Source organism: Symphalangus syndactylus, chromosome 8 (assembly GCF_028878055.3).
Source record: "Symphalangus syndactylus isolate Jambi chromosome 8, NHGRI_mSymSyn1-v2.1_pri, whole genome shotgun sequence".
NCBI lineage: Eukaryota > Metazoa > Chordata > Mammalia > Primates > Hylobatidae > Symphalangus > Symphalangus syndactylus.
Window position 1 is genome coordinate 24,925,810 of NC_072430.2, and position 12,183 is coordinate 24,937,992.

At 42.1% G+C, this 12,183-nt stretch overlaps 1 protein-coding gene across 14 annotated transcripts in view; it reads left to right on the top strand.

Moving 5' to 3' along the window:
- The window catches only part of ATXN3 (ataxin 3), a 44,284-nt gene that overhangs the window by 16,963 nt on the left and 15,138 nt on the right, over nucleotides 1-12,183 (top strand). For 11 of the 14 annotated variants that reach the window (XM_055288383.2, XM_055288385.2, XM_055288392.2 and 8 more), the window contains 3 exons: nucleotides 2,215-2,347; nucleotides 3,022-3,188; nucleotides 4,392-4,488. In XM_055288383.2, the coding sequence (XP_055144358.1) occupies nucleotides 2,215-2,347; nucleotides 3,022-3,188; nucleotides 4,392-4,488 (397 nt within the window). Of the gene's footprint in view, nucleotides 1-2,214; nucleotides 2,348-3,021; nucleotides 3,189-4,391; nucleotides 4,489-4,611; nucleotides 6,034-12,183 lie in introns of those variants that run through there. The other 3 variants (XR_010122007.1, XR_010122006.1, XM_055288395.1) reach the window with 3 other exon arrangements.

Here is a 12,183-nt window from a genome sequence, read left to right on the forward strand (position 1 = left end):
AGATCTTTACTGTGGCCCCTGAACAGGGCAGAGTATCCATTCTTCAGACACTCTTCATAGAATACCATGGTGAGCTGGCATATTTATTGTACAATACAGAAACAATTTTACTGGCAGAAAACACATTAAACCGTCTAAACTCTGAATATAGTTGTCCTCATAAAAAATGTTCAATGTACTATTTTGAGGTTTTCCATTAATAGTTCTTATAATCTTTGTCCCATTATGTGTTAATGCCAATGAAGGATATCCAATAACAAACACCAAAGTTTAAGAAAAATGTGCCAGGCGCGGTGGCTCACACCTGTAATCCCAGCACTTTGGGAGGCTGAGGTGGGCAGATCACCTGAGGTCAGGAGTTCGAGACCAGCCCGGCCAACATGGTGAAACCCTGCCTCTCTTAAAAATACAAACATTAACCAGGCATGGTGGCGGGTGCCTGTAATCCCAGCTACTCAGGAGGCTGAGGCAGGAGAATCGCTTGAACCTCTTGGGAGGCAGAGGTTGCAGTGAGCTAAGATTGCACCACTGCACTCCAGCCTGGGTGACAGTGAGACTGCATCTCAAATTAAAAAAAAAAAAAAATTAATGATAGAAAAATTTAAATTAATTAGATTGTTTTAGGTATAGCCCATCCTTGGTTTTTGTGTGTAGCATCTAGCTTGGGGAAACCCTGGATTTCTGGAATCATATTTATACACAGTCACACTAAACTAATGTAATTCTTTTGGGATGCAAACCACACGTTTGACACCTTAAATAGCTTTTAGGTATTTGGCTTCCCAGCCCCTGTTTTTAGTTACAAGGGGTGTACACGTGTGGGTCAGGGTGGGGGTAGCTCTTTCCACAGATGATTAGTTTTAGCCATGTTACTAGTTATTGCACACATTATCTGTGTCCTCACAGCAGCCCTGTGAGTAAGTGTATTAGGGTTCTCTAGAGGGACAGAACTAATAAGATAGTTGTATATATGAAGGGTAATGTATTAAGGAGTATTGACTCATATGATCACAAGGTGAAGTCCCACAATAGGCTGTCTGCAGGCTGAGGAACAAGGAAGCCAGTCCAAGTCCCAAAACCTCAAAAGTAGGGAAGCTGACAGTGCAGCCTTCAGTCTGTGGCAAAAGGCCCAAGAGCCCCTGGCAAACCACTGGTGTAAGTTCAAGAGGCCAAAAGATGAAGAACTTGGAGTCTGATGTTTGAGGGCAGGAAGCATCCAGCATGGGAGAAAGATGAAGGCTCAGCAAGTCTAGTACTTCCACACTCTTATTTGTTTTTTTTTGTTTTTTTGAGACGGAGTCTCGCTTTTTCACCCAGGCTGGAGTGCAGTGGCTCAATCTCGGCTCACTGCAAGCTCCGCCTCCTGGGTTCACGCCATTCTCCTGCCTCAGCCTCTCCGAGTAGCTGGGACTACAGGCGCCCGCCACCACGACCGGCTAATTTTTTGTATTTTTAGTAGAGACGGGGTTTCACCATGGTCTCGATCTCCTGACCTCGTGATCCGCCCGCCTCGGCCTCCCAAAGTGCTGGGATTACAAGCCTGAGCCACCGCGCCCGGCCATTCCACACTCTTATTTCTGCCTGCTTTATTCTAGCCGAGCTGGCAGCTGATTAGATGGTGACCACCCAGTTTGAGGGTGGGTCTGCCTCTCCCAGTTCACTGGCTTAAATGTTAATCTCCTTTGGCAACACCCTCACAGACACACCCAGAAACAATAATTTGTAGCCTTCAATCTAATCAAGTTGATATTAACCATCACAGGAAGGCACTAGTATCATGTGTTTAACAGTAGAAACCAAGACAAATGCAGCTAGGAAGTGGGAGAACTGGGATCAGATGCAGGCAGTCTGATTCTAAATCAGTTGCTCTTACCCACTCCTTTACTCTACCTCTGACAACAGTAAGTGAGTAGCCTGCTCAGTCAAGTACTATATTAGTAGGGCCCTTTACAGACATATTTACTTCTCACAGTCACTCAATGAGACGGCTCTTCCAGTCTTACAATGGAGAAAGTGAGGCTCAGAGACTTTAACTTATCCTAGATGACTTTACTAGTAAGTAGAAGAATCATTATTTGGACTAAAGTCTTTCTGAATCCTCAGCTTGTATTTTTTCCAGTGTTCTATGCTGCCTTTTTATCTACTAGCGTTTTACATCAATTTTGAATCTGTTTACTAGCTGTTTAGGGTGATTTTTGCCTTTTTTTTTTTTAGGTTATTCTATATTTGTTGTTAAGGGTGATCTGCCAGATTGTGAAGCTGACCAACTCCTGCAGATGATTAGGGTCCAACAGATGCATCGACCAAAACTTATTGGAGAAGAATTAGCACAACTAAAAGAGCAAAGGTAAAAACGAGGCCTGCAGTATGGAATATATGATAGTATTTCATTACGAGAATTAAATTTTCATGCTTAGATTGAATATGTGGTCCTTGTGTTGTTGGCGACTCTATTTTGGACCTTATATTTTAGTGAAGTTTATTAGTTTAAACTTGAATCAACTCTTTGAAATACTTAAATATGTTAACTTAGTTAGCTGGTATGGTATATTCCTAGCACTTTGGGAGGCTGAGGCAGGCTGATTGCTTCAACCCAGGAGCTCGAGACCAGCCTGGGCAACATGGCAAAACCTCATCTCTACAAATAGTACAAAAATTAGCCAGATATGGTGGTGCATGCCTATAGTCCCAGCTACTTGGGAGGCAGAGGAAGAAGGATCACCTGAAACTGGGGACTACAGTGAGCCATAATCACATCACCGCACTCCAGCCTGGGCAAGAGAGTCAGACCCTGTCTCAAAAAAAAAAAAAAAAAAAAAAAGAAAAGAAAAAAGAAAAAGAAATGGAAAAAAAAACTTAGTTGGATTCAAATTACAACACAATCATTATATTACTAGAGCTTATTTGCCAGAAAATGTTTTAAGTTTTGACTTACGTAAAGCCTTTACATTACAAATGCCTTTATGTTATGTCTAAAATAGAAGATTGGTTGCAGTTATTACCAGTGCTTTTGTTCTTTAGAGTCCATAAAACAGACCTGGAACGAGTGTTAGAAACAAATGATGGCTCAGGAATGTTAGACGAAGACGAGGAGGATTTGCAGAGGGCTCTGGCACTAAGTCGCCAAGAAATTGACATGGAAGATGAGGAAGCAGATCTCCGCAGGGCTATTCAGCTAAGTATGCAAGGTAAAGACATTCCGATGTGTGTTGCTGAAGAATTGATTCCAATTATTCTTAGGTTTCCTGGAAGTTAATGTACTCTTAGAAGTGTTTTGACAATTACTGCAGAAGCAATAGCTATATAATGGGCTTTCCCTTTAGATTTCTTATAATGGAAATCACTTTTTACAACCTATATTTTATTAGGAGTAGTTATATTTTTACTCCTGGTTATTTTATTTGGTTTCAACACTGTACTAACACAATAGTAAATTGTGTTAATCTTTGTGGGTATCAGTTGACCCTTATCCAAATCAGCTGTTTCATAAATGTGTGCCATTAGACACTATGGAAGGGCCTGGACAGGGAATATAAACTGATTTTACAAAAACCCAACATTTATTGGCTATGCAACTTAAACCGTAAGCCCACTTTGGTGGGCCCAGTTTTTTAGTGATATAAACTATCAATAGAGAAAAGCAAAAACATATCACCTAGACAATCTAGGCAAAGAAAAAATGTTAAGACATAGCTCAAAGTAGCTTAATTAAAAGTTGGAAGTAGGTTTTTTGTTTTATTTTTCTCTAACTAATATGTATTTGCTTCTACTTTCTAATGAAATTATCAGTTGATTTCCTTAGATATCTAAATAAGATTGAAATTCCATTAATGGGAAGATTATTTTTATCCTGAACTTTTCTTGCCTCTAGGCACGCCTCTGAGTACTCCATATGGTGTGCAATCCCATTTTTGATTAATAGAGTCCTGCTGGATTAGCAGGGACAGAAATCAGCTTTAGATTTCTTTGTTTTTCTTTTTTTTTTTTGAGTCAGAGTCTCACTGTCACCCAGCCTGGTGTGCAATGATCTTGGCTCACTGCAACCCCTGCCTCCCAGGTTCAAGGAATTCTCCTGCCTCAGCCTCCTGAGTAGCTGGGACTACAGGCGCCTACCACCACACCCAGCTAGTTTTTTGTACTTTTAGTAGAGATAGGGTTTTGCCCTTTTGGCCAGGCTGGTCTTGAACTCCTGACCTCAGGTGATCCACCTGCCTTGGCCTCCCAAAGTGCTGGGATTACATGTGTGAGCCACCACACCCAGCCAGAAGAGCAGAATATTCTTAAAGAAAAAACGTTTTAAAGGCTTACTCAAATGAGTATAAACAAACATATTGTTGCTTGAATTGGTAAATACAGTGATTGGTTTTTGTTCTGTTGTGTTTTGTTTTCAGGTAGTTCCAGAAATATATCTCAAGATATTCCACAGACATCAGGTACAAATCTTACTTCGGAAGAGCTTCGGAAGAGACGAGAAGCCTACTTTGAAAAGTAAAGTAGTTGGTACAAATTAAAGTAGCATGTTTAATATTTGCTTTGGCTATTTTGTCTATTTGTAAATGGTTACTGCCTGAATCCTATGAATATTTGAATGTATTTTTTAAAAATTTACAGCAAATAGGACAGGCACGGTGGCTTACGCCTGTGATGCTAGCACTTCGGGAGGCCAAGGCAGGTGGATTGCCTGAGGTCAGGAGTTCGAGATCAGCCCGGGCAACACAGTGAAACCCCGTCTCTACTAAAAATACAAAAGAATTAGCTGCGCATGGCAGCGTGCGCCTGTAGTCCCAGCTGCTTGGGAGGCTGAGCCAGGAGAATTGCTTGAACCCGGGACGTGGAGGTCGCAGTGAGCCAAGATCGCACCACTGCCCTCCAGACTAGGTGACAGAGTGAGACTCCATCTCCAAAAATATATGTATGTATATATAAATAAAAATAAAAATTTACAGCAAATAACATGAAACAAACCTTGCCCCAATACTGGATAAATTTTTGAAACTGAATGAAGGAAACCTTATAAAATTTCATTTATTAAAAGAAAAATGAAATTAGGACAAGGCAAGAAGAATGCCTATTGATCCTTTGGATGTGCTTCTTGCTTACCTGATTAACCCTGCAAAATTCCTTTACCAATCAGTGAGAAAAACAGCTTTGGAGGTATGGGAGCACATTCCCAAATAGACGTGGTAGTTCATTTATCTGCTCATGGCTGCTTCAGGCAGTCCTGTAGGCCTGTTAGCATCAGGCGAATGGATGCAAACCATAAATCTGGATCAACTCCTAAAAGCTTACCTTGTGCCCAGCCTTGTAAGTGCTTGCTAAATAGGAATTCCACCATGTGAAAATACATTCTTTTCAAGTAACTATCATTCAGACTTTTGTCCCCCACTTTTTTTTAAAAGAAAAATAAAAGGCTGGGCACGGTGGCTTACGTCTGTAATCCCACCATTTTGGGAGGCCAAGGCGGGTGGATCACCTGAGGTCAGGAGTTCAAGACCAGCCTGACCAACATGGTGAAACCTCATCTCTACTAAAAATACAAAAATTAGCTGGGCATGGTGGTGGGTGCCTGTAATCCCAGCTACTTGGGAGGCTGAGACAGGAGAATCGCTTGAATCTGGGAGGCAGAAGTTGCAGTGAGCTGAGATTGTGCCATTGCACTCCAGCCTGGGGGACAAGAGCAAGACTTCGTCTCAAAAAAAAAAGAAAAAGAAAACTTCATGTTAAAGATTACAAGATAAATAATCAGACCCACTGATCCTAGGTCAGAAAACAGACTCATAGCTGAATCTGACTTACTATTTGCTGTATTTCTTCCATTCTGAGATGCACATAGTTTCACATTTCAGTGTCTCTGAAATTGAGAAGCACCTTACAATCATAATTGACAGTATATTAGCAGCACCTAAAAATATTGGCTCATTTTACATTTGATGGTATAATGAAGAAAATATTTACCTTTTTTTCTGTTTTGTTTTTAAGTCACAACTCAGAAGTAGATGAAGGAAAATTCTGATCAGCTGACATCCTCTTAATGTGAGATATTTCTAGTCTTTATTCAGCATAGATTAATGGCTAAATATATGTTAAATTTCAAAGTAGTGCTTTTTACTTTTAAGTTTCAAAATTAACTTTTTTATTATAATAAACTCCAAATTTATACAAAAGTAGAAAAACCAGCATACTCCTGTTTATCACCCAGATTCAACAAATACTAGCACACGGCCAATCTTGCTTTTTTTTTTTTTGAGTTGGAGTCTTGCTCTGTTGCCCAGGCTGGAGTGCAATGGCACAATTTCTGCTCACTGCAACCTCTGCCTCCTGGGTTCAAGTGATTCTCCCACTTCAGCCTCCTAAGTAGCTGGGATTACAGGTGCACACCACCATGCCTGGCTAATTCTTGTATTTTTAGTAGACACGGGGTTTCACCATGTTGCCCAGGCTGGTCTTAAACTCCTGACCTCAAGTGATCCACCTGCTTTGGCCTCCCAAAGTGCTGGGATTACAGGCATGAGCCACTGCGCCTGGCCCAATCTCGTTCTATAGTACTCCCATCTCCCATTCTTTCCACTGTCCCGCCTGCAAGTTTGGATTATTTTGTAACAAATCTCAATCATCATATTATCCTATAACCATTTTAATATGTGTCTCTGAAATATATGAGCTTTATTTTTAACATAGTTAAATGCTATTGTCATAAAATAATAATCATAATAATAATTAATTGTAATTCTATATCATCAATTATCTAGTTAATGTAAAAAATAAATCTAAGGCCAGGTGCAGTGGCTCACACCTGTAATCCCAGCACTTTGGGAGGCTGAGGCGGGTGGATCACCTGCGGTCAGGAGTTCAAGTCCAGCCTGACCAACATGGAGAAACCCTATCTCTACTAAAAATACAAAAAATTAGCCGGGCGTGGTGGTGCATGCCTGTCATCCCAGCTACTTGAGAGGCTGAGGCAGGACAATCGCTTGAACCCGGGAGGCAGAGGTTGCGGTGAGCCGAGATCGTGCCATTGCACTCTAGCCTGGGCAAAAAGAGTGAAACTCCATCTCAAATAAATAAATAGATAATAAAAAATAACTTAAATCTTCTTAATTGGAAAAGCTAACATTCTAAAAATTTTATTTTAAGAAATATCAAAATTGGCTGGGCACGGTGGCTCACGCCTCTAATCCCTGCACTTTGGAAGGTTGAGGTGGGCGGATCACCTGAGGTCAGGAGAGTCAGGAGTACAAGACCAGCCTGGCCAACATGGCGAAACCCTGTCTCCACTAAAAATACAAAAATTAGCCGGGCACGATGATGGGCACCTGTAATCCCAGCTACTCAGGAGGCTGAGACAGGAGAATCGCTTGAACCTGGGAGGTAGAGGTTGCAGTGAACTGAGATCACCCCACTGCACTCCAGCCTGGGTGACAGAGTGAAACTCGGCCTCAAAAAAGAAAAAGAAATATCGAAATTAAAGCATACATGGCCAGGCGTAGTGGCTCATGTCTGTAATGCCAGCACTTTGGGAGGCTGAGGCAGGCAGATCACTTGAGGCCATGAGTTCAAGACCAGCCTGGCCAACATGGTGAAAGCCTGTCTCTACTAAAAATACAAAAAAATTAGTTGGGCATGGTGGTGCACACCTGTAATCGCAGCTACTTTGGAGGCTGAGGCAGGAGAATCGTTTGAACCCAGAGGTGGAGGTTGCAGTGAGCCGAGATTGTGCCACTGCACTCTATCCTGGGTGACAGAGCGAGACTGTCTCAAAAAGAAAAAAAAGGGGGGCGCGGTGGCTCACGCCTGCAATCCCAGCACTTTGGGAGGCCGAGGCAGGCAGATTACGAAGTCAGGAGATGGAGACCATCCTGGCTAATGCAGTGAAACCCCGTCTCTACTAAAAAATACAAAAAAAATTAGCTGGGTGTGGTGGCAGGCACCTGTAGTCCCAGATACTCCAGAGGCTGAAGCAGGAGAATGGCGTGAACCCGGGAGGCGGAGCTTGAAGTGAGCAGAGATCACACCACTGCACTCCAGTCTGGGTGACAGAGCGAAGCTCTGTCTCAAAAAAAACAAAAGAAAGCATACTCTCACCTCCTTCAGTAACTGATGTTAGTATTTTGGCACATTCTCTTTCTGTGACATATACACACTTACCTTGTAAGTGTTGTACTCATTTCCTATGACAGTAAATAATCTTTGTAACAGACTGCATGATATTTCATAAAATGAAGGGGTGTGGCATAATTTATATGTGAGCCTTTTGAATTCTGCTATTATAATTAATATTGCGATGAACAATTCTTATATTGCCTCTGTGCCTCAAACGTCTTATCATTTCTTCTGTTTTTTCTGAGGATGTCAGATTATTGGGTTAAAGGATATGAACATTTTTAAAGCCTTGGTACAGATTTCTAAATTGCTTTCCAGAATAATTCCCATGTGATACTTTCACTATGTTTATTTCAGACTTTTTTTTTTGTTTTGAGACGATATCTCACTCTGTCACCCAGGCTGGAGTGTAATGGCGTGATCTCGGCTCACTGCAACCTCCGCCTCCTGAGTTTAAGCGATTCTTCTGCCTCAGCCTCCCAAGTAGCTGGGATTACAGGCAAGTGCCACCACGCCCAGCTAATTTTTGTGTTTTTTGTAGACATGGGGTTTCACCATGTTGCCCAGGCTGGTTTCGAACTCCTGAGCTCAGGCAATCCTCCTACCTTGGCCTCCCAAAGTTCTGGGATTACAGGCGTGCATCACCGCGCCCGGCCATCAGAGTTTTTTTTGCCAAAATAAAATGGTCTAAAGACATACATCATAGAGAAACTATAATACAAAATTTACAGGTATATCTAAGAAAAGGAAAATATATTTAAAGCATAAAAATAAATTGCTCTTTTACTTAAAATTTTTAAAAAACTGGATTAAAAATATGAAACTTCCAACAAATTGAGCTTTTTTTTTTTTTCTTTTTTGAGATGGGGTCTCGCTTTTGTCACCTAGGCTGGAGTGCAGTGGCACGATCTCGGCTCCCTGCAACCTCCACCTCCCTGGTTCAAGCAATTCCCCTGCCTCAGCCTCCCAAGTAGCTGGGATTACAGGCGCATGCCACCACGTCGGGCTAATTTTTTTTTTGTATTTTTAGTAGAGACGGGGTTTCACCATGTTGGCCAGACTGGTCTTGAACTCCTGACCTCAGGCAATCTGCCAGCCTGGGTCTCCCAACATGCTGGGATTACAGGCATGAGCCATTGCACCCGGCCTGAACTTTTTATAGTAGTAAAGATAATTCAGTAATGTCCAATAATGACTAAGTAAGTTATAAAAAGCACAATGTCAGCAATAACTAGTGCTTTTTAGTAAACAGGGTCAGGCAACCTTGTACCTTTTCAAAAATGTTCAAATATCGATATACCTCCTTCCTAATTGGAGGAGGATTGATTGAGGAGGAAAGTGTGCATTGATGGTTACCAGCTTCAGCCTCTTGGCTTGACTTTGCAAATACTGGTGAGAATTTGGAAAGAGCTTGAGAATATCTTACATAGTCACATGTTGCTGAGAAGAGTTAAGAACTAACTTCTTGATGTTCATTTTTAACAATGGCTTGCATTCAAAACCTTATAGAGCTCATTAGTAGGAGCTGAGAAGCTAATATTTGCCTTTCACTAAAATTCCTGATTACTTAGCCTAGGTAGTTCGTTGTCTCTCTAGGTTCTGTATTTGGGAGCTTGGCTCTAAGGTTATCAAGCTAACTCCTTCTTCCCTCTTACCCTTCCCAAATTGACCCTGGTGCTGATTTGTTATTCATACGATTTTCTAGTTTTTCTTTTCCCTTTTTGAGTATTTGAAGCTTCATACTGAATATAGTAATCATAGTATTCATGCATAAAGAAAATCATAAAGTAATTGCATAAATGCATAAAGTAATCATAGTTTTCATGCATTAAATAAACTAGTTTTGTCTGGGCGCTGTGGCTCACGCTTGTAATCCCAGCACTTTCGGAGGCCAAGGCAGGCGAATCATCTGAGGTCAGGAGTTCGAGACTAGCCTGGCCAACATGGCGAAACCTCTTCTCTACTAAAAATACAAAAAATTAGCCGAGTGTGGTGGCGGGCGCCTGTAATCCTAGCTATTCAGTAGGCTGAGGCAGGAGAATCACTTGAACCTGGGAGGCAGAGGTTGTAGTGAGCCGAGGTTGTGCCATTGCACTACAACCTAGGCGATAAGAGCGAGAGCAATGTGTGTGAAACTATTTTATAAACTGTAAAGTATTCCATACATACATGTTGGCAGTTACTAATGTCTTCTCTAGGTGTGGCTTTGAAATGGATGCAGATTCTTTCTGTTACAAAAAACATAGTTACAAATGTTTTGTAACAAGGAGAGACACAAATATCTTCATGGACATGGATTGCTATGAGTGTTTGATTGCCTAATACTTGAGCCACCACTTCAGTGATATGGTATAATTTATCAAACAGTGTTGAGAAACAGAAACTGCTGGGGATGTTTTAAAGAGAAAAGTACTTAATACAGAAATTAGGGGTTTACATAATCTTCAGAAAGGATGAAGGTACAGCACTTAGCCAGGCCTCCAGAGTACCACAAACCAACTTGCAGGAAGAGCTGTAACCACTGCCCCAATTGGAACAATGGGTAATGAGGATATTAAATTTAAGAACACACTGCTATAGCAATGATCCTCGGCTTAGAAAGCTGCCACCACAATTGCCTAGACATGGGAACATGAAGTCTGGCCCCCATTGCAACAGCAGTGAAGCATCTCCCAAATGCTTTTGCTTGCCACCAGAGAACAACCAAAGTGGAGGGAGGTGGCTAGGCCTCATTTCTGCCTATTTTATTTTATTTTATTTTTTTATTTTTATTTTATTTTATTTTTATTTTATTTTATTTTATTTATTTATTTTATTTATTTTATTTTATTTATTTTATTTTAATTTTATTTTATTTTATGTTATTTTTTGAGATGGAGTCTTGTCTGTCACCTAGGCTGGAGTGCAATAGTGTGATCTCGGCTCACTGCAGCCTTCGCCTCCCAGCTTCAAACAATTCTCCTGCCTCAGCCTCCCGAGTAGCTGAGATTACAGGCACCCACCACTGCACCCAGCCAATTTTCTTATTTTTAGTAGAGGTGGAGTTTTGCCATGTTGGCCAGGCTGGTCTCGAACTCCTGACCTCAGGTGATCCGCCTGCCTCAGCCTCCCAAAGTGTTGTGATTACAGGCGTGAGCCACCCTGCCTGGCCCATTTCTGCCTTTTTTTTTTTTTTTTTTGAGATGGAGTCTCACTCTGTTGCCCACACTGGAGTGCAGTGGTGCAATCTTGGCTCATTGCAACCTCTGCCTCCCAGTTTCAAGCAATTCTCCTGCTTCAGCCTCCTGAGTAGCTGGGACTACAGGTGTGCAGCACCACACCTGGCTAATTTTTGTTTTTTTGTTTGTTTGTTTGTTTGTTTTTGAGACAGAGTCTCACTCTGTCACCCAGGCTGGAGTGAAGTGGCATGATCTGGGCTCACTACAACCTCCGCCTCCCAGGTTCAAGAAATTCTTCTGCCTCAGCCTCCTAAGTAGCTGGAATTACAGGTGTGCGCCAACACACCCGGCTAATTTTTTTGTATTTTTAATAGATATGGGGTTTCACCATGTTGGCCAGGCTGGTCTCAAACTCCTGACCTTGTGATCCGCCCGCCTTGGCCTCCCAAAGTGCTGGGATTACAGGCATGAGCCACCGTGCCCAGACAATTTTTGTATTTTTAGTAGAGACAGTTTCGCCATGTTGTCCAGGCTGGTCTTGAACTCCTGACCTCAGGTGATCCGCCTGCCTTGGCCTCCCAAAGTGCTGGGATTACAGGCACAAGCGACTGTGCCTGACCCATTTCTGCCTTTTAAAGCTCATGTGAGCACTTAATTTTTTTTTTTTTTTTTTTTTTTTTTGAGACGGAGTCTCGCTCTGTCGCCCAGGCTGGAATACAGTGGCGCAATCTCGGCTCACTGCAAGCTCTGCCTCCCGGGTTCACGCCATTCTCCTGCCTCAGCCTCTCCAAGTAGCTGGGACTACAGGCGCCCGCCACTACGCCCGGCTAATTTTTTTTTGTATTCTTAGTAGAGACAAGGTTTCACTGTAGTCTCGATCTCCTGACCTCGTGATCCGCCCGCCTCGGCCTCCCAAAGTGCTGGG